The 21217-nt window shown below is 37.0% G+C and overlaps 1 protein-coding gene and 1 long non-coding RNA gene across 12 annotated transcripts in view; one reads left to right on the forward strand and one right to left on the reverse strand.

The window, feature by feature from the left end:
* LOC149558733 (uncharacterized) overlaps positions 1-21217 on the forward strand; it is a 75963-nt gene that overhangs the window by 9807 nt on the left and 44939 nt on the right. For 2 of the 10 annotated variants that reach the window (XR_016365060.1, XR_016365068.1), the window contains exon 3: positions 14040-14154. The exons of 6 other annotated variants lie outside the window; for them this stretch is intronic. This is a non-coding gene — a long non-coding RNA (uncharacterized LOC149558733). Of the gene's footprint in view, positions 1-14039; positions 14155-18036; positions 18120-21217 lie in introns of those variants that run through there. 2 more of the 10 variants (XR_016365064.1, XR_016365065.1) reach the window with 2 other exon arrangements.
* The window catches only part of HK5 (histidine kinase 5), an 85784-nt gene that overhangs the window by 6799 nt on the left and 57768 nt on the right, over positions 1-21217 (reverse strand). For both annotated transcript variants that reach the window (XM_089832826.1, XM_089832827.1), the window contains 2 exons: positions 17492-18301; positions 14658-14837 (listed from right to left, as the gene is read on the reverse strand). In XM_089832826.1, coding sequence (XP_089688952.1) covers positions 14658-14837; positions 17492-18301 — 990 coding nt within the window. The remainder of the gene's footprint in view (positions 1-14657; positions 14838-17491; positions 18302-21217) is intronic.

Consider the following 21217-nt stretch of genomic DNA (forward strand, 5'->3'; position numbering starts at 1 on the left):
GAATTGATAAGACATTGAGTTTGCTGAAAGAGAAGTATTATTGGCCACAAATGTATAAGGATGTTCATAAATTTGTAAAGAGTTGTGGAGTTTGTCAAGTTGCAAAGGGAGTGAGTCAAAATACTGGTTTGTATACACCTATTACTGTTCCTAAGAAACCTTAGACTGACATTAGTATGGATTTTGTTCTTAGATTGCCTAAAACAGTGAAGGGGTATGATTCTATATTTGTTGTAGTGGACAGATTTTCTAAGATAGCTCATTTCATACCATGTAAGAAGACATCAGATGCTGAGCATGTTGCTGAACTTTTCTTTAAAAAGATTGTGAGATTGCATGGATTACCAAGAAGTATTATTTCAGACAGAGATAGTAAGTTTGTTAGTTATTTTTGGAAGACTTTGTGGAAGAAGATGGGTACTGAGTTGAAGTTCAGTTCTGCATTCCATCCACAAATAGGTGGACAGATAGAGGTTGTGAATAGAAGCTTGAGAAATTTGCTGAGATGTTTAGTTGGGAATAAACCAAGTAATTGGGAGATGGTATTGGCACAAGCTGAATTTGCATATAATAATTCTGTGAATAGGAGTACAGGGAAGACACCTTTTGAGATTGTTACCGGAATGCATCCTAGAGATATATCAAATTTGAGAGATGTTGCTGGTGAAGAAAAGAAAAGCGCTGCAGGAGAAGAATTTGCTGATTTTATGAAGTCTTTGCATAAAGAAGTGAAGTTGAGGTTGGAACAAAATAATCAGAAGTATAAGGAGAATGTTGATCAGTCTAGAAGACACCATGATTTTCAAATTGGTGATGAGGTGATGGTTCATCTAAAGAAAGGAAGATTCCCAGTTGGAACATACAGTAAGCTGAAGATGAAGAAATTTGGACCTTGTAAGATCTTGAAGAAATTTGATAGTGGTAATGCTTATAAAGTTGAGTTACCTGATGACATGGATATATCTCCTATATTCAATATTGCTGATTTGTATAAGTATCATGAGTCAAATGATGAAGTTGTTGTATTAGAAGATTATCCTAAGAAGCAGATTGAAGAAGTTGAACAGATATTGGATCAAAGAGTTGGCAGGAGCACCAGAGGAAAAGATTACTATGAATATTTGGTAAAGTGGAAGAACGAGCCTATTGAAGATGCTTCATGGATTTCGCAATCTGAGTTGGATTCCACTCAGATTGTGACATCTCAATGATTTAGGAGAATCATTCCTTTCAACCCCAGTTGTCTGATGCAAGAGCATCCTGGGTTGTGTTGTTATCCTGCTCATTTTGTTCACTCTTCATTAACCGAGTTACCCAGTGTATGCCAAGTGACTCTTCATTAACCAAGTTACCTAGTGTATGCCAAGTGACTCTTCATTAACCTAGTTACCCAGTGTTCGCCAAGTGACTCTTCATTAACCAAGTTACCCAGTGTTCGCCAAGTGACTCTTCATTAACCGAGTTACCCAGTGTAGGCCAAGTGACTCTTCATTAACCGAGTTACCTAGTGTAGGCCAAGTGACTCTTCATTAACCTAGTTACCTAGTGTTCACCAAGTGACTCTTCATTAACCAAGTTACCCAATGTACGCCAAGTGACTCTTCATTAACTGAGTTACCCAGTGTATGCCAAGTGACTCTTCATTAACCTAGTTACCCAGTGTTCACCAACTGACTCTTTGCTAACCAAGTTACCCAGTGTATGCCAAGTGACTCTTCATTAACCTAGTTACCCAGTGTTCGCCAAGTGACTCTTCATTAACCGAGTTACCCAGTGTACGCCAAGTGAATCTTCATTAACCGAGTTACCCAGTGTATGCCAAGTGACTCTTCACTAACCTGATCATAAAGTTTTACAATACTTGAGAAGTCAACATAAAGTTTTACACTACTTGAGAAGTCAACATAAATTGAATCAAAGACATATGAAGTGGGTTGAGTACTTGCAGAGTTTTACATTTGTGATCAAGCATAAGAGTGGAGTTACTAACAGAGTTGCTGATGCATTGAGTAGAAGACGTTCTTTGTTGACTGAAATGAAAGTTGAAGTTCTTGATTTTGATGAAATGAAAGAATTGTATGATGCTGATCCCGATTTTTTTGAGGCATGGAAAGAGTGCAGAGCACCAAATCTGATAGACCACATAAGTAAGTACGATGAATATTTCATTCAAGAAGGTATGTTGTTCAAAGGTATTCAGTTGTGTATTCCTAGAAGTCCTATGAGGTGGAATTTGATTAAGGAAAAGCATAGTGGTGGATTAGCTAGACATTTTGGAATTGATAAGACATTGAGTTTGCTGAAAGAGAAGTATTATTGGCCACAAATGTATAAGGATGTTCATAAATTTGTAAAGAGTTGTGGAGTTTGTCAAGTTGCAAAGGGAGTGAGTCAAAATACTGGTTTGTATACACCTATTACTGTTCCTAAGAAACCTTAGACTGACATTAGTATGGATTTTGTTCTTAGATTGCCTAAAACAGTGAAGGGGTATGATTCTATATTTGTTGTAGTGGACAGATTTTCTAAGATAGCTCATTTCATACCATGTAAGAAGACATCAGATGCTGAGCATGTTGCTGAACTTTTCTTTAAAAAGATTGTGAGATTGCATGGATTACCAAGAAGTATTATTTCAGACAGAGATAGTAAGTTTGTTAGTTATTTTTGGAAGACTTTGTGGAAGAAGATGGGTACTGAGTTGAAGTTCAGTTCTGCATTCCATCCACAAATAGGTGGACAGATAGAGGTTGTGAATAGAAGCTTGAGAAATTTGCTGAGATGTTTAGTTGGGAATAAACCAAGTAATTGGGAGATGGTATTGGCACAAGCTGAATTTGCATATAATAATTCTGTGAATAGGAGTACAGGGAAGACACCTTTTGAGATTGTTACCGGAATGCATCCTAGAGATATATCAAATTTGAGAGATGTTGCTGGTGAAGAAAAGAAAAGCGCTGCAGGAGAAGAATTTGCTGATTTTATGAAGTCTTTGCATAAAGAAGTGAAGTTGAGGTTGGAACAAAATAATCAGAAGTATAAGGAGAATGTTGATCAGTCTAGAAGACACCATGATTTTCAAATTGGTGATGAGGTGATGGTTCATCTAAAGAAAGGAAGATTCCCAGTTGGAACATACAGTAAGCTGAAGATGAAGAAATTTGGACCTTGTAAGATCTTGAAGAAATTTGATAGTGGTAATGCTTATAAAGTTGAGTTACCTGATGACATGGATATATCTCCTATATTCAATATTGCTGATTTGTATAAGTATCATGAGTCAAATGATGAAGTTGTTGTATTAGAAGATTATCCTAAGAAGCAGATTGAAGAAGTTGAACAGATATTGGATCAAAGAGTTGGCAGGAGCACCAGAGGAAAAGATTACTATGAATATTTGGTAAAGTGGAAGAACGAGCCTATTGAAGATGCTTCATGGATTTCGCAATCTGAGTTGGATTCCACTCAGATTGTGACATCTCAATGATTTAGGAGAATCATTCCTTTCAACCCCAGTTGTCTGATGCAAGAGCATCCTGGGTTGTGTTGTTATCCTGCTCATTTTGTTCACTCTTCATTAACCGAGTTACCCAGTGTATGCCAAGTGACTCTTCATTAACCAAGTTACCTAGTGTATGCCAAGTGACTCTTCATTAACCTAGTTACCCAGTGTTCGCCAAGTGACTCTTCATTAACCAAGTTACCCAGTGTTCGCCAAGTGACTCTTCATTAACCGAGTTACCCAGTGTAGGCCAAGTGACTCTTCATTAACCGAGTTACCTAGTGTAGGCCAAGTGACTCTTCATTAACCTAGTTACCTAGTGTTCACCAAGTGACTCTTCATTAACCAAGTTACCCAATGTACGCCAAGTGACTCTTCATTAACTGAGTTACCCAGTGTATGCCAAGTGACTCTTCATTAACCTAGTTACCCAGTGTTCACCAACTGACTCTTTGCTAACCAAGTTACCCAGTGTATGCCAAGTGACTCTTCATTAACCTAGTTACCCAGTGTTCGCCAAGTGACTCTTCATTAACCGAGTTACCCAGTGTACGCCAAGTGAATCTTCATTAACCGAGTTACCCAGTGTATGCCAAGTGACTCTTCACTAACCTAGTTACCCAATGTTCGCCAAGTGACTCTTCATTAACCGAGTTACCCAATGTACACCAAGCAACTCTTCATTCGCCAACTTACCTAGTGTTCGCCGAGCGTCAACATTTGGACGTCATTTTTGCAAGCCGACTTGCGAGATTTATTTTGTTCGCGACATTTATGTTAAGATATTTTCTTGGGATGTGTCCAGACCGTTGTTGGGTTGGCCTTCCTCTTATGTAATGTTCTAGAATAATCTATAAGCTATTTTGGCAAGTATATATAGAGTGTTTAGGCTTAGAGTTAGGTAAATTTTGGAGAAGAAGGTTAGAGAGCAAAACCGAAAGTGCGAATTTGCAGTTGGATCTTTGAATGTGAATGTATTTGTAATTGAAGATATTTTGATCAATCAATAAAAGTATCACTCTTCTTCCTCCTATGGTTCTTGTTCTTTGTGTTCGCTTCTATTGTGTTAACTCTTGCAGGGTGGTTTTAATAGTTGGGTGAACCTTTGGCCCTAGTTATTCACTCTTTGCTTGCATCATTGCAATAATATACAATTCTTGCGCAGTTGAAGGTGAAGATTGGGAGGAAAAGTTGCCATCGACGTTATGGGCATACCGTACCTCTTACAAAGTTACCATGGGACACATTGTTTCAGTTAATGTATGGTCAGGAGGTCATGGTACCAACGAAGTTCATGGTACCGAGTCTACAAATAGCGATAGAAAACAAATTGGGAGACATGGATAGTCTCAGGGAAAGGCTGTATAACCTGAATAAGCTAGATGAGCGAAGATTACAAGCACAATGGGCCACCGAAGTTTCACAATGCAAATACGACAAGCACTTGAACCTGAACAGGCTCTAACCAGGTCAACTAGTATTAAAATAAAACGGACGTAATGAAATCAAACCTGGCAAATTTAAGGTGAAATGGGTCAGACCATATAGGATTCATGAAGTGAGTGATAACAGAGCAATCAAATTATGGACATTGGATGGGAAAGAGGTGGCCAATGCAGTAAATTAATCGAAGTTAAAAATCTATCACCAGCAAAATGAAGTTCCAAGAGATAATGGCACCCGGGCGAACAATTCAGAAAGAATGTAAATAATAATAATATAATTAATACTAATAAAAATTATATTACTAGTAATAAACTATAGTCAAATAATAGAATTTTGATTGGAGAGCAAGATATTAATACCATAGAAAGTACCATACAGACATAAAGCAAGCAGAAGGCGAAGGCTAAGATACCATACGAACATGGAAAGCTAAGATATTCTATGGACATGGAGAAAGCTACGATACTGTACGATCATGGAGAAAGCTATGCTACTGTACGGACATAAAGAAAGCTAAGATATTGTATGGCTACCAAGTGCATCATATGGAGGAGAACTCATTTGGTAAACATTGTACACCGTATAGCCTTTCAGGAGAGTGGAAGTGAAAGTCGTATGACGTGTCACAGTAAAACAATACAAGGCCACAAATCACCATATGGTTTTGGATGAACCACCGTATGGACAAAAGAAACTATAGGACCTCAAGGATAAAGAGAAAAAACCACTAAACAACCTTTTGGGAAAGGGAAAAGTCACCAACATCATCAGAATATACCATACAAAGTGCCAAGGGATAAGGTGTGCACAAAGGACATAAGGAGAAGACCGTACGGCCATAAGCGCAACCACAAGGGGTCATCTAGAATGTATGAACCGTATGGTATGAATGAATTGTATGTTATTGTTATGGGCATAGAATGTGGAACATAAAGCAAAGGAGGTAATGAACAAGGTTCCTAAGCATTGAAAGCCCATAAGAAGGCACAAGAGGGAAAAGCACTGCATGGCTCACATAAAGGATAAGCTAGACCGTATGGCCAATGACTAAGAGATAGAACACATCATACGGTCAAGAGGGACATCATTATAGGCACCATGCATGCATAGGGTATTCTACCAAGTAAATAGTCTCAAACAGTAGCATAAAGAGATAGATGTCGTAGGGGTCAAGCACCACATAGAAAAGACTTCAAGAAAGAAAAGAGGTTAAAGGGGACCATACAATCTGGCAAAAGGGCGAATAGGATGTTGTACAACAAATAGAGTTACGATCGCAAGAATGATATAGGAAAGCAATCCTCATATTGACAAGTCATAATAGATACACCATAGAGAGAAGCATGTGCTTTAAGAAGGCAACGCATTTGTTTGAAAATCAATTTGTGGAGCTGTACCATTCAGTAGAAAGTTGTATGGTAAAGTTGTGACGAAGTGAAAACAACAACCCTAACCATTTTTCTTCACACAAAAGGACAAAACAAGAGATAGTTATGCAGTCAGTCAGGACGAGAGCTTGGAAGAAGTTAGACAAAGATTCAGTAACCAACATGAACATCAACAAGTGTGAAGACATTGCCATCAAGTGTTCGGGTTGCAGGAGGCACGAGCACAAGGCCAAACAAAAAGAAGGGCAAACAAACAGCACAACTGACGGCTGCACCAATGCATCTCACACCACAAAATATTTCTTTTGAAGGCCTGAATGGAGTCGAATGCAAGAAATGGTGTCAAGATGCACCTGAGGACCATCTAGTGAAGAATAACATCCGAAAGGCACAGGTAGAATGGGCGATACAAATGCCACTATTTTGCATTCAGGATTACGAGGGCTTTCTACACACGATGAGAGAGACCGATGATCAGTTCACCAGAACCAATTCATTTGCCTATCTCGGGCGTGACTTGGTAATCTCATCCAGGGCACCAGATTTCATGCGAGTATTTGGAATACCCGACCATGCACGGGGGGAATAAAATTGATAACAAACCAAAGAAGTTAAATCGAGAGGTGAAGGTGCAGCTGATACAGCTTGTATGTGGTGACTTGTCACAGGCAAACAAAGAAGCTCTGATGGACACTTTGAAGGGCAGAGGACTAAAGAAGTCCAACATTCAAGAAGGGCATTGGCATTGCCTCATGGACCTGGTGAAGTGTCGGCTCACAGGATCAAGCCGTGCATCTAACATCTCATTTCCACAAGTAGTGATGATGAAAGAGAGAGTGTACGACTAGGCCACACTACTACCAAAAAGAATGTATGAGTTCATGACGCTTCAACACAAGATATTCTATATGCCTCACTACATGATTGTGTTATTCTTGGATGCGAGAGCACAGATGATTCCTCTCGACAAGTTGGAGGTCAAGCCTGGCCCACTCGCACCAGGTGAGCCCCCTATTATGCATTGGAGGCACTTAGACACACTTGGCGGCCAGAAGGCCACGATCAGGCAAAAGCAACCTAGACAGGATGTAGGAGATATGGATAGTGGTCGGTAGGAGACATCTTCTGATGATAGTGGGACTGACAAAGAGGAGGAAGAGGATGACGAAGAGGTGGAAGTTATTAAGGCAACACCATTGCTATTTCCATGACCTACACTTTCGGCGACAACACATTTGGTTCCTATGGGTATGTACAATACACACATTCCAAGATTTGGACAGCTCAAGGAACTAGGAGTGATGACCCCTGTCACAGTAGCGACTCAGCCAACTGTAGTGGCCCCGACCATTCCGAAGGTCATGGCTATAGTTCAAATAGAGTCCCACTCATCACCGACGATAGCCTTGCCAGAGGAGGTCATGGAGTTACCAACACAAGAGATTCCTGAGAGCTCGAGGACACCACAGGTTAGACTACAGGTAGTGGGATTGGATGTGGTGGTCACGATAGACGATACATTATTGGCTACCAATGAGGGTACTACAACTTAAAACTTGAGTGTGCAGAACTTAAGTGAGCAAGACTTGAGTAGGTACTTGGGTAGGAGATTCAACATTGGACCCTTAACACCGACATCTGCCACTCTCTCACCTATGAGAGAAGTATCTCAAGCGATGGATCCTCCAACCCCACCAGAGGAGAGTCATCCTACAGTTACAGTTGAGCCACCACCCCCACCTCTAACAGGGAGTACTACGGAGAGGGATGTTAGTAGCAGTAGAATCAACAATGGCAACGTAGCACCACACATCACCAGGCCCCTTGGCAACTATAGGAGAGGATGTGGAAACGTACTTAGTAAACATGGTGACTTAAGGTCACCAAGTGGTAGTCTCAGCACAGAAACGTGCTTTGGAGGCAGTGGCATGGGAGTTAGAGCAGGTTTTGTTATTCATGCAGGTTGGCTTTCCAACGGACTTCTCAGTATGTTTCGAGGCGAGAGGATGGCTAAACGTAGAGACCCCAGAGATGTGGCAGGAGTGGACTACTAAGGAGCCTATAGTAGAGAGCAGAGTTGAGCACCTGACGTGAGAGATAGTACAAGTGTATCGAGAGGCGTACTATACGGAGGAGTGAGGCGGATTAGGTAGCAGTAGTGATGGCTCGAGAGGAGACAACTACAAGATTAGCTGTAGTAGAAGCCAATTTGGCCGCACAGCAGGCAACTTAGGAGAAGGAGAGGGCAACACTCATTGCTGAGAGGGAATCTGAGAAGGCAACATTTGTATCTCAGTTGAGGGATGCAAAGAGGGAGTTAGATGAAAGAGGTAGAGCTCCGAAACATTGTTGAGATGATGAAGAGAGCACTAGAGCTTCAGATGCTAGCCAAGGTGGATTTGGACACCCGGATGCAGTAGGTACACGAGTTGCCAACATGGCTGAATGAGTTACGGGCACAAAGGACATCTACTACACCAACCCTACCAGGGACGCATTCTTCTCTTAGTCTGTTATGAGTCTTGATGTACTTAGTAGTTTAGTTATCTCTATTGTGTCATTCAAAGATGACTTTTCTTTTGTGAGGGATGATGTTGTCAGTAAAAATATGTTATAGCCGATGGGATAAGTTAGTGTCTAAAAGAGTGTGTGACGGTTGAGTCACCACTTCGAGAGATATATGTACATCGTCCGAATGGAATTATGAAGCATCACTGTAGTCGTGATTGTGTATCTACTTATATGAATAAAGTACTACTGTATTTTGTGTTACATTCTAATCTCTTAATGCAATAACTATCCATTTCCCCTGTACGGTAAATATTGTGCACATTACGTGGTAGGGTTGTTTCTTTATGCGGTAGGTTAACTACAGAATGCTCATTCCTTCTCTATTGGTGTATCTGCCACTAATAGTTTACGTTTAAATAGTTCTTTGTTTGATCCTTGTCATGGGGTAGCGCACGTTATCTGTCTCTGCCAATATATTAACTACGAGTGTGAATACTTTTGCAACTACACATGTTCACTGTCTCCATGTGCTCGATGTTTCCTCTTTCGCAAAGTGACGAGATTCAATGTATGCGTATGAAGTCATGCTCTATGACTGACGGAATAAAATTAGATTGTGATGACAATGAACAATGAATAATTTGCACAGATCATTATATGATACCACTGTTGTACCAATTCCTTACAACTCGTGAATATGCAATTCATGAATTGACAAGATTATGCATATAAATTAATATTGAATATACTAATCAATGTCTCTCCTTTTAACCACTAGTCTGGGTAAGGGAGATATTTATTTATATCTGATTTCTAGTAGACACGTACTGTTTAATATCTGACCCTCTTATTCTCTCATTTCCACATGTCCTACAAACAAATTATATATGCATTTCACAAACCACCTTCTCTCTATGGTAATTCCAATCGAGTGTATTGTCTGAAGATATCAACAGTGAATGTTGGCCCACGTTTCACATTTTGTTGTGTTTTCAGACTTACAAGTCTGTGCTGCAGGAGATTTGTCGAAGCTTCTGTTGTGTCATCTTCACATGCGTCTATGTTTTCTCTATTGTATTGACTTACTGCTTTCATGGTGGCTTATTAGATAGATTCTTACATTTGCAGCCTGACTCTCATACCATGTTGAGGTTTCAGATCTCTGCAAATGTATTTGCACTGCCATGCTTGGTATGTGTTTTCCAAGGACAGTGATCTTTCACTTAAATTGTGGATGAGACATGGACAAAGATGTCCCTTCATTATTATTTAATTAAAATAATAATTGATTATTTTAACCCCACACACACACACACACATATATCTTCAATTGGTCTCATCAGTTTATCCAACTAAAGTGAACAAACATTAGCAAACACTAGTGAGTCTACTATCAGTTAAAATCAAATCCACAAGAAAGGACCATCTTAGCCATAGAGTGCCTTGAAAGGAGAGATTCCAATGGATATGTGGTGAGTGGTGTTGTAACAATATTCCCCCAACTGTAAACACTTAATCCATGTTCTTTGTCCTGTAACATTGTTCCACAAATAGCTCTCGACACACTTATTAACTATTTTTGTTTGTCCATTTGTTTGTGGATGGTAGCTAGTGCGAAGTGTTAACTCTATCTATGTCCAATGAAAGAGATCATGCACAAACAAACTAAGAAATCTGTTGTCTCCATCAGTCATAATTGTCTTTGGCAAGCCATGAAGTTTGAAAATCTCTTTGAAGAACAATTCTACTACTTGTGGGGCTTTAAATTATGAAGATACAACATGAAAGTGAGCATATTTTGTAAGACTATCTATCACCACATATAGACAATCCTTACCTTAAGACTTTAAGCAAAGCTGTGATAAAATCCATCAATATACTTTCCCATTTCTGATTTGGGATGTGTAAAATCTGTAACAATCCCACTAGAAAAAATGCTCCACCTTCTTTTTCTGACACCCTTTGCATTCCCTTACATGCTGCATTACATCCTTCTTTAGCCCTTTCCAAGAGAAATATTCTCTTGTTTGTATGTTTTGTAGAAATTCAGATGGCCTACTAATGGATTCATGGCAAGCATTCAAGATTCTTATCTTCATTTTGGAATCAGCTATGAGATACAACTGTCCTTTGTATAGAATCAGCTCATCAACCACCTTGAACCTCTCATCTTGCACCATTTCCAACAACTCTTTAATTTCCTTGGGATGATGGTAGGGAGTGACCATTACTAGTTTTGCTCCTCCTTCAAGCTCAATGATATGTTGAAAAATCTGTTAGGAAGCAATCCTGGTGGCATGTCCTTGAACACTCTACTATGTTTATCTAAAATAGTTTAAATCTGCTCATTAGCAGTCCCTTCATTCGTAGCAGCATTTTTGTTTGTTAGAACACATTCTGCTGCCCGTGCTACCTGCCTTATACAAAAAACTCCCTCCATTCATTTAGGTGATATCTCCATTGTTCCATTGCAGATCAATCCATGTAATGATACCCTTCTCCCATTATGTTGGAAGAAGATTTCCTTCTTCCAATGGCGGGTACCATATTTATCAATTTTATGCAACAATTGGCACCCCAAAGAAACTATCTACATGTACATATTAATCAAATAGAAGTCATTACACAATCTATTATTATCAATCACCCATTGTCAGTTCCATTTGAGGAACCTTTCGAGTGCAACAGAGAATAGTTCTGCTGGCCACCTTTATGTCAAATCCCTCATTGGAATTGCATTCAGTCCCAAGTTCCTTACTACCTCCTTATTATTAATCACCCATTGTTAGTTCCATTTGAGGAACCTTTTGAGTGCAAGTGAGAGTAGTTCCGCTGGCCACCTTTATGTCAAATCCCTCAATTGGAATTGTATTCAGTCCCAAGCTCCTTACTACCTCCTGATTAATGTAATTATAAGTGACCCCACTATCAATAAGACAATTACCATTTGTCCTTTCAAAACCTCTTTTATGTGGAAAGCTCTATAGCTTGGTTCCCTTGTGAGGACAGCAAGCGTGCCTTGTGTGGAGTCTTCTTGATTTTTTGCTTCATTTTCAGAATCGACCACATCACGACCAGCGTCTTCATCAGAAATAACTTCAATATAATGGATCTGTCCTCCAAACAATGACACCTTGGCTGCCCTGATTCCTTACAAGTTAAACACAATTTCCTTCTTACTAATTCGTTCCTACTCACATCCGCTAGCTTGGTGTTTGCTGCATGTTTCTTGGGAGGAGTTATTGGTTTTTTTTATTTGCATAGTGGTGCTGTCCTCTTGCTGTTGAAGCTTTCCTCAGCCTCTGAATTTTCCAAATCAATTGGTCATTTCAGAGCTTCCTGGAAGGTTGTCGGGTTTAGGACCTCAGGTAATCATTTAAGTTTAGAGCCTTAGGGAATCCTTTAGGTTTAGAGCCTTAGGTAACAACTATAGAACCTATTTAACACTAGCACATGCGTATCACTCGAGATCATAGAAGGCATATAGTTCATCTTATTGCTTATATTTATTATGGTAAAATGGGTCATGATTCTATCCATTGATAAATTCTTCATAGAGAATTATGTGGGAAATGCAATCACAATTCTTGTACTTCTTGATTTCCTACATACATATACACACAACTAGTAAAAAATAATATTGAATGTGTTATTCCACTCAAGTGGAAATAAATCTATTAAACACTAAAAAGCTCTTATATTCATTATAAATCACAAGCAAAAGCAATGGGATTTGTCACTTTACAGTTTGAACTCTAATACATGTGATAATCTGGGTCATAATTTCCTTAAGATGTGCACCTCTTCTTAAGATGGGAACCAACACTCAAGGAATATCTCCTTAAGATGGACTCCTCTCCTAAAATGAGCATCTCCTATTAAGATCCTTGTGTTCACAATTTCTTAATCAATGCTCAAAATCTAAAATGCTAAAGTGTTTCTAAGATATTCCATTTAGCTTAAGGATGTCAACTGTTCTAGACAGCACTTCAAGGCCTAAAAAATGCAAAACAAAAAATGTACAAAAAATCCCAAAACATTTGGCAACCAACATATAATATATGCATAATGAGTTCCACTCTATAGAAAATTCTTCTCACCATTTGGGGAAAACAACAAATCATTCCCCTTGTTCAAGAGGTAAGATAAAAAGTACTCAAGTGACCTACAAGAAGGTAGAAAAAATTGTATGCTTGAAAAACATTTTATAGATGTTGATTTTCATCAGGTTTCCAAAGGAAATCTAGGAAGCGTAGGAGGAGGTATACTATTGCAAGACAACAAATTGAATATCTTATATGGAAGTTTCCTTTTCTTTGGCAACAAGATGAATGAGGTTCAGTGTGAGGCACTATGAGTTGACCTAGGAGGTATCTTTTTTTTCTTGATTATTTTTAAGTGTTAACGGAAGGGATCCCATGATTATCATGCTGTTTCTATTATGATATGTAAGGCATTGGCTGTGGAAGTTGACAATGATTTCACCGTGACCATCTTTGCTGACTTGACTCTGCACAATTTAAGGCACTCTATAGATATGGTTCTAGCATTGAGATTCCTGTCTCTTCTAGTGCTGCTCACCCTCTTGTTTGTGGGACTCATGGTTTGTACATGTGTGTTAAGAATTTTGTTGTGGAGTGTGTTGATGCTGCTATGAGATATGATAATGGATATAATTGAGTGTGGTTGTATCCCTTTTTCCTCGTCCTATAGGGGCTCTTTTCAGCCTGCAAGTCTATAGTACACTGTCTTCACTTTGATAGTTTATATGTCCCATGAGATGTGACAAATAAATATAATTGAGTGTGGTTGTATCCCTTTTTGCTTGTCAGCATGCAAGCCTATAGTACACTATCTTCACCTTGATAGTTTATATGTCCCTTATTATTTTGTTAGCTCACTGAATGTTTTAGCATATAGCTATATTGGTACTCTATTTGAGTAATGTATCTAGTGTCTGTAAGCTGTTTATCTTCAATTGTGTGGCCCCTATTGAAAACCTAGATAATATTACTCGAGAAAACAACAGATCATTCCCTACAAGTATGCTGTTTTCATTTGATATGGGTCTCTTTGGGTTTATCTTTATTGTCATTTAATTATAGTTTATCTAATTAGAATTCTAGTATTATCTCTATGCTATTGTAATTAATCGCTTCTATCCATAACACATTTAAGTTCCTACAATTTAGGGTACTGTCCACTAGATACCGATCAGACCGGAATCAGTACATGAAGCTCAGTTACTAAGAAGATGGTGATAAGGGAGCCCCACCCAAACTTGGAGCTTTTATTTCTTTTACATCAGTAATGTTTCTTACAATGTTTTCAAGCTTTACCATATGAATCTTTTTATATTTTCATTTAAATATATATGTATGCAGACACACTCCTGTATATGCATTTGTATAAGTATAATTTTAGTAATTTAGCACACCCCTTAAAGCTTCTTTTTGGAAAAAAAAAAGGTTTCACTGTATGAGTATTGTGGCTCCAGGTCCCAGTATTCTTGCATTTTATGGAACATTGTATAAACTTCACAATTTTCAAACAAATCATTTTTCCATCTTACTTATAACCAATTTAAAAAGTTCTGTTTTCATTTCATCAAGGCTAAGCAGCTATACCACAGGAAGAGGCGAGTTGCAATCATGTTGAAAGCAACATCTTTGAGCTGAAACTTAATACAACTCCTGATAAAACATGGTAACAAATTTACTTTCGGAAGTAAATGTGCTTGGACCGAAAAAGATAAAGGTGTTTTATTTGCCACAAGAAATTCATTGAGAATTGAAATGGGTTTCACTTACTGCTATTATTGGGACTGTCTTCCTGGGAAAAGGTGATTTTTGACCATTCATATGAATATTCATCAAACAATCAGCTCTACCAACTCTGCCTACTTCAGAAGCATCCTGATTTCCATTCAGCTCCCATTTGCGGATCAACCGAGTGGCTTCCAAGCCATCCATTATAGGCATACATACATCCTATAGGAATCAGTATCAAACATAAATTCAGACATTTGTTGATATGTCAGAGATTGCAAGAAAGAAAATCTAAGTAGTTAATGACAGCATTTTGTTTTTATCTATGTAAAATGAAAAATAAAATAGGTAGCCTATGAATAGAACTTCTGGTCTTTTTATTACCTAAAGAAAGTTCTATGTAGGGGATGGTTTCAAGCTTTTACATCAATAGATTCAGTCAGAGAAAAGATAAACGTTCAATAATCACTCAAAGGTTGCTAGCATTAACAAATGATAAAATATTTTGCACAAATTTGACATCACCACATTTAGACAACAAATAAAAGATTAATATATTTAGGTAAATATGCAACTTCAAAAGAGATAAGAAAACCGCTAGTTTAAAGATTCGGCATTCACAAGAAATATAAGTTGGAGGCACATTATGTTATGGCCCAAAATATACATGAGCATTCTTCCACACAACGGCCACCTGCATTTTTAAGATAAACAAAAGTGTCCTCATCCCAAAACTCTGAAAGACTATCAATTTGAATCAAGAAAACAATAATTCTGAGAAGGCAATAAGACCAAGAGTTTGGAACAATAGAAACACACTAGATGTGATGCTTGGCGAGTTGAGAAACCAATGGGGTCACGAAGAAAACAATAGGGGCTCCTAGATGGCTTACAAAAATGGACAACAACTTGTCAATAGAAGTCAATGAGAGGCCACATAAAATGCTTGAAAACCAAAGCGGCCAAAGCAAACTTGACAATGTTGATGTTGAAATCGATGCATTCAAAAGTCCTATACAACTTGCTAGATGAGTTATAATATAGCCTATATATATGTAAATATGAAGACTACTTGTCACAGTTACATGCCATTACGATTTTGAAAACTCCATACAATGTTATAGTAACACTACAGCAAATAGATACAGATTTATTAAATTATATATTCAGCATCCATTCTACTATTTTTCATCTACTGATGGTCATAGCTCAGTTTTTTATCTGTTGTAAATTTATCTTGTTAAATTAGTTGAAGGTACTTTTAAATATTACCCTTGCTTAAATTTTGCTATTTTATGTTTTAGGTGAAGCTAAAATCATATAATATGTAAGAGAACATAATCTAATTTGTTTCGCATTTTGATTATTCAGTTTTATGAATATCTAGTACAGATTACAAGTACAAATTTCATGGTTTTAAATATTGACAGTCCTGGCATAGCATGCATTGATCTCTGGGAGAATGTATAAATTTGTGCATTTAATGCATTATGCCCTTATATAACAACTATGTATGCCCCTCAAAAGTACAATATAACTATGGAATGATGACTCCCTTGGGAATATATTTGTTTTGCTATGGTTGACTCTAGTTTATTGTTTTCTCTTGTATGAGCCACTATCAATATGATTGACAAAATGAGTCCTGGACCGAGAATTGGTTTAAGAAATTGTCCGTAGCCTTTTGAAAGATATGAGAACTTCAAAAGGAATTTATTACCTTTCGTATCAATTTAGAGTGACTTATACATTCTTCCTACAATCGATTATAAGAAAGATCTTAAAAGGCCATCTTAACCTTATAAAGATGCTTGCAACACATAATGAATATGGTTTAAGAAATATATTTGTTTTGCTATGGTTGACTCTAGTTTATTGTTTTCTCTTGTATGAGCCACTATCAATATGATTGACAAAATGAGTCCTGGACCGAGAATTGGTTTAAGAAATTGTCCGTAGCCTTTTGAAAGATATGAGAACTTCAAAAGGAATTTATTACCTTTGGTATCAATTTAGAGTGACTTATACATTCCTCCTACAATCGATTATAAGAAAGATCTTAAAAGGCCATCTTAACCTTATAGAGATGCTTGCAACACATATTGAATGATGCCTAGCTATTATAGGCTTGGTGACAATGATGAAATTAATCTTCACTCTTAAGAGTTGAGAAGGATTTGAGTAGGCTACTACGTCATGTTGATGACATATATGTATATTTGTACTCTTTTGCATTTCACCATGTGTCACAAGGATATGTAAGATACAGCAATTTAATACCTTGGTTTCAATTTAATAGGGAAAAAAAACATACAGAAGACACACTGAAGAAAGAAAAAATCTGAAATAAAATAGTTTATATACATTGTATGTATTAAGAGTCAAGACACTTTAAACTTCAGACATCACAATTTCTAGGCAAATATTAGTTCCGGTGTTAAGAACACAAAATCTGTTTATTATATTTAAGGCACTGTATTACTACTAACTCCATGCAAATCTATGATTCACTCTGACACAGAGTAACCACTCTTTTAGGGACATGGTTCTTCTGTAGAAATTTCGCCTTAGGACATTCTACTAAGAATAACACATTGCAGAGTAAGGACATGGCTGCTCAGACATTTAACAAAGGAAAACAAACAGTTACATTATTCTTATGAAAGCACTAAAACGTTCAAAACAAATAAGATTTAGCTGAAGAATGACAACAGACCGGCATACAAATAAGAAAGCAGCCGGCAGACTATGTAATCTCTCCTATAAAGTGTGTCATTTTAAAGCAATACGTAGGTGTGGCTTATAGTTTACAGGCCATGATCTGAAATATTTACTTATCCTTGACAAGAACATGATCACATCAAAAGAGAGCTTACCATCAAAACAAGATCATAATTATTTGTTTTCACTGCTTGTACTGCTTCTGCTCCATTTGAAACAACATCAAGGCTATGACCTAGCCGCTTCATCATGGATTGCGTAACCATAACATTAACCTTATTATCTTCAACAAGAAGAATCTTGGGTTTACATTGCATCTGCCTTGCATCTGAAATATTTTCTGGTGGCTTTTGGTTAGGCCTTTCCATCTTCCCATGATTCTCATGTGCTAAATTTGAAAGCTCCAAATCCTGAGATTCCTGAGAGTGTCTCAAAGTAGTGTCATGTTCAGTTGTCATTGGCGGGTGTGTGATTTGAAGATGCTGATTATCATCATTTGATGGGCAATCATTGACTGCTTTGTTGGCATTTCCTATGCCAGTTAAAGAGTTGCTTCCAAGCTCTGAGTGCTGCTTGTCAACATCATGGTTTAAACTTAAATTCTGATTTGAACATGGAGTAGATTCCCCTATGGGAAACATGTAGCCTGTGCGTATACCATTCATCTTATTGGTGTGATTTGAGTCTATTTTACCTGCAGATAAAACTTTGGACCTCGGAGTGGCATCACCTGATGAGAATAAAGAACCCAGTGTACGTGGTTTAAAATTAAAATAAGCTCTTTTATCATCTTCATCTGTAATGTTGCTTGTTTCACATTCAGAAAGAGGCATGTCATATAGTAGATCATTATCCATTTCATCACAGGTCCTCTTTTTCGGCACTTTACAAGGTACCACAAAAGAAAATGTTGAACCACAATGTTCCTTACTTGTTACAGTCAGACGACCCCCCATCAATTCCACCTGTGCAGGCAACATTTTTAGCCACTAGGATACATCTAGTCTTTACTTTCTAGTAACATGTAAAATTCAATTCTAATGTGTATAATAAGTGCATGATAAAAAACTTATTTTTTGTTTGTTCTTTCTCAGAGAAAATTAACATGTAATATTTCTAAAGACCAATTGCCAATTGCTGAAAAGAAAAAATTATACTGTACTCATTAACATCAAAATTAATGTTTTTACATTTTATCAATTTCATTAATAACAACTAGATTGTACAATCACTCATTAACAAATTAAATATAGACCTTGCACAAGGAAAAAAATAGACATTTTAGAAGAAAAACAAAAGGTGTTCTGTTGTTGGGAATTGTTTAAAACTAAAAGCAAGCATGATAGCACATTGTAATTTATGATTCCCAAGTCTTTACCATTAAATCATTGGTCATTGTCTCATTTGCCAGTGGGGAATGCTTTTATTATTTGAAATCTCCATACTGAAACTGTTGACGTTTGTAAGTTAATGCAAAATTTTACTGAAGCAGAATAATTCCTAGGGCCAATAAGTGCTTGAATGGCTGCAACCTATCTCATATTCTAATGTTTAAGGAAAAAAATCCACCACCCATAGTCAATTCATGAGCATTTTCAGGTTTTAGAACTAAGAAGCGTTCCATTGAGTCTCCTGATGGGGGAATGGGTTTCAGGGATGGATAAATATAGTAGCTGAAAAGTTAGTTGTAAAAATGTGTAAGGAATAAGTATAAGAACTGTAAATGAAACTTTGCCAAACTAGTAAAGTCTACACTAATAAACATTAAAAAGATGTAAATGATTGCATTGAAATTTTAAAATTTGAACATGGACAATGGTGAGGCAGAATTTGGAACTTCAGGAACAAAGTGCAAACCAAGAATAAATATAAGAATCACAAATGAAAATTTGGCATACTAAGCGAAATTTGAAAGTTCAAAGCTAATAAATATAAACAGGGAAACAATCACATAAACAATAGGAATGGTGGGTGGAGGTTGGGGTCAAGAGGTATTGCACCTTGTGGGGGTCTTGATTGTGGTTTTGACTATAAATATGCAGAGATTCGCAACAAGGGATTTCTATTATGTAAATTTTTACAACTATGATATGTCATTGGCCTGTTACTTTCTCTGACTTATACTTTGATAGGGGTGTGAGGGCAACCAAAACAAGGATGAGGTAGCACCCCCTGTATTAAATTTTTTATCAGACTGATAGCAATTTTAAACTTTACAATTTTACCTCTGTAGTGATATCAAAGACAATGTGTTTAATGATTAATCTCTCCCAATGAATAATTTTCTGTATATTTCCAGTTATAGTTGCAGAGAAGAACGTTGAGGCAGAACAGGCATCAAACATTGACAGGCATTAATTTAGACAAGACCTGGATAGTGCAGGAAGCATTGATTCTAATATACAGAAACACAGAACTGAACAACATCCAAATCCAGCAAGCAATTACTGATGCGGCCTTTAAGTCGACATCTCATAAATATGTATATAAATACAAATATTTATATACAGATATATATCAGCCATATGCAAGTTAAGTTCTTCAATACGTAGACAGCTGCAAATAAATAATCTTCAGTATTGATTGTTGTTTGACTGTAAGTATTTATGTGTGTATGGTGAATTTAATTGGAGACTTTATAATATATGAACATGCAGCCATTCGAATAACCAACAATGCCCTTTCGATAGGTACCCATTCAACAAGCTTACCTTGTCATATTAATCACACTTAATAATACGTCATTTGTTTTGACTAGTAATTTGCATCAATTAAATTTTCTTGTTAACCTTTGTTTGACTAATCTTAATCCTTCCATCAATGTATCCAGAGGATTACAGGTATCATGTTTACACAGAAATGATGATAGCGAATGTACAGATTGATGACATTCAGAGTGACATCAATTCTTTATAAGGAGAAAGATTTTTTATAAGTTATAAATAATAATAGATAGCTTATTAAATAATCATCTGAGACACTATAGAGATTCTGATTCATTAGCCTCCCCAAGCTAACTTCAACACTCCCTCTTAGCTGGGGGGTATATCCATTTTAGATTAAGTCACAATTAATACACCATTATGACTTATTCATGATTATCTCTTTACTTAATATATACCATTATGGATATCCTCAAATATCACTTCAAGTGATATCCATGGACCATTATGGATTTTAGACATCTTCTTTGTAATGTCCACCATTATGACATGTCCTTAGATATCACCTCATGTGATATCCACTAATATCGTGATCCTTAAACATTATAAGATATCTATCATCATGGATGTTAGATATCTTCTCTGTAATGTCCACCATTATGGCATGTCCTCATATATCACCTCATGTGATATCCACCAATGTGGCTAGCCTTCAACATTACTTCATGAAACGTCAACCATCATTGTGAGATCATCACCTCACAAAGATAATTATCACACAGATACAAAGAAGTCAATAGTTTACAATTGAAACATCTTTAACAACAGATACATGAGTGTGTGTGTGTATGTTTGTGTACACACACATATATATACAAAAGTACAAATAAATGAATGAAGTAGAGATTTCATTTCAGTTAGTGCTTCATTCTCTATGAAGTAGAGATTTCATTTCAGTTAGGACTTCATTCTCTACCATACCAAGCTTACCTCAAAAGTACATAAACTTAATTTAGGAGAGAGTTTTGGTGAGAATGTCTATCATTTGTTCTTCAGTACTAATTTATAGCAATTGAATGGCATTCCTCTCCATCATGTCGCTAAAATAGTGATACTTGATCTCCACGTGCTTTGTTATGCAATGAAACTTAGGATTAACAAAAAACTTTATACAACTTTGACTATCACAATGAATAATTGTAGGCTCTTAGGGTTTTC

Source organism: Cupressus sempervirens, chromosome 5 (genome assembly GCF_028749045.1).
Source record: "Cupressus sempervirens isolate cs-2001-9-10 chromosome 5, ASM2874904v1, whole genome shotgun sequence".
NCBI lineage: Eukaryota > Viridiplantae > Streptophyta > Pinopsida > Cupressales > Cupressaceae > Cupressus > Cupressus sempervirens.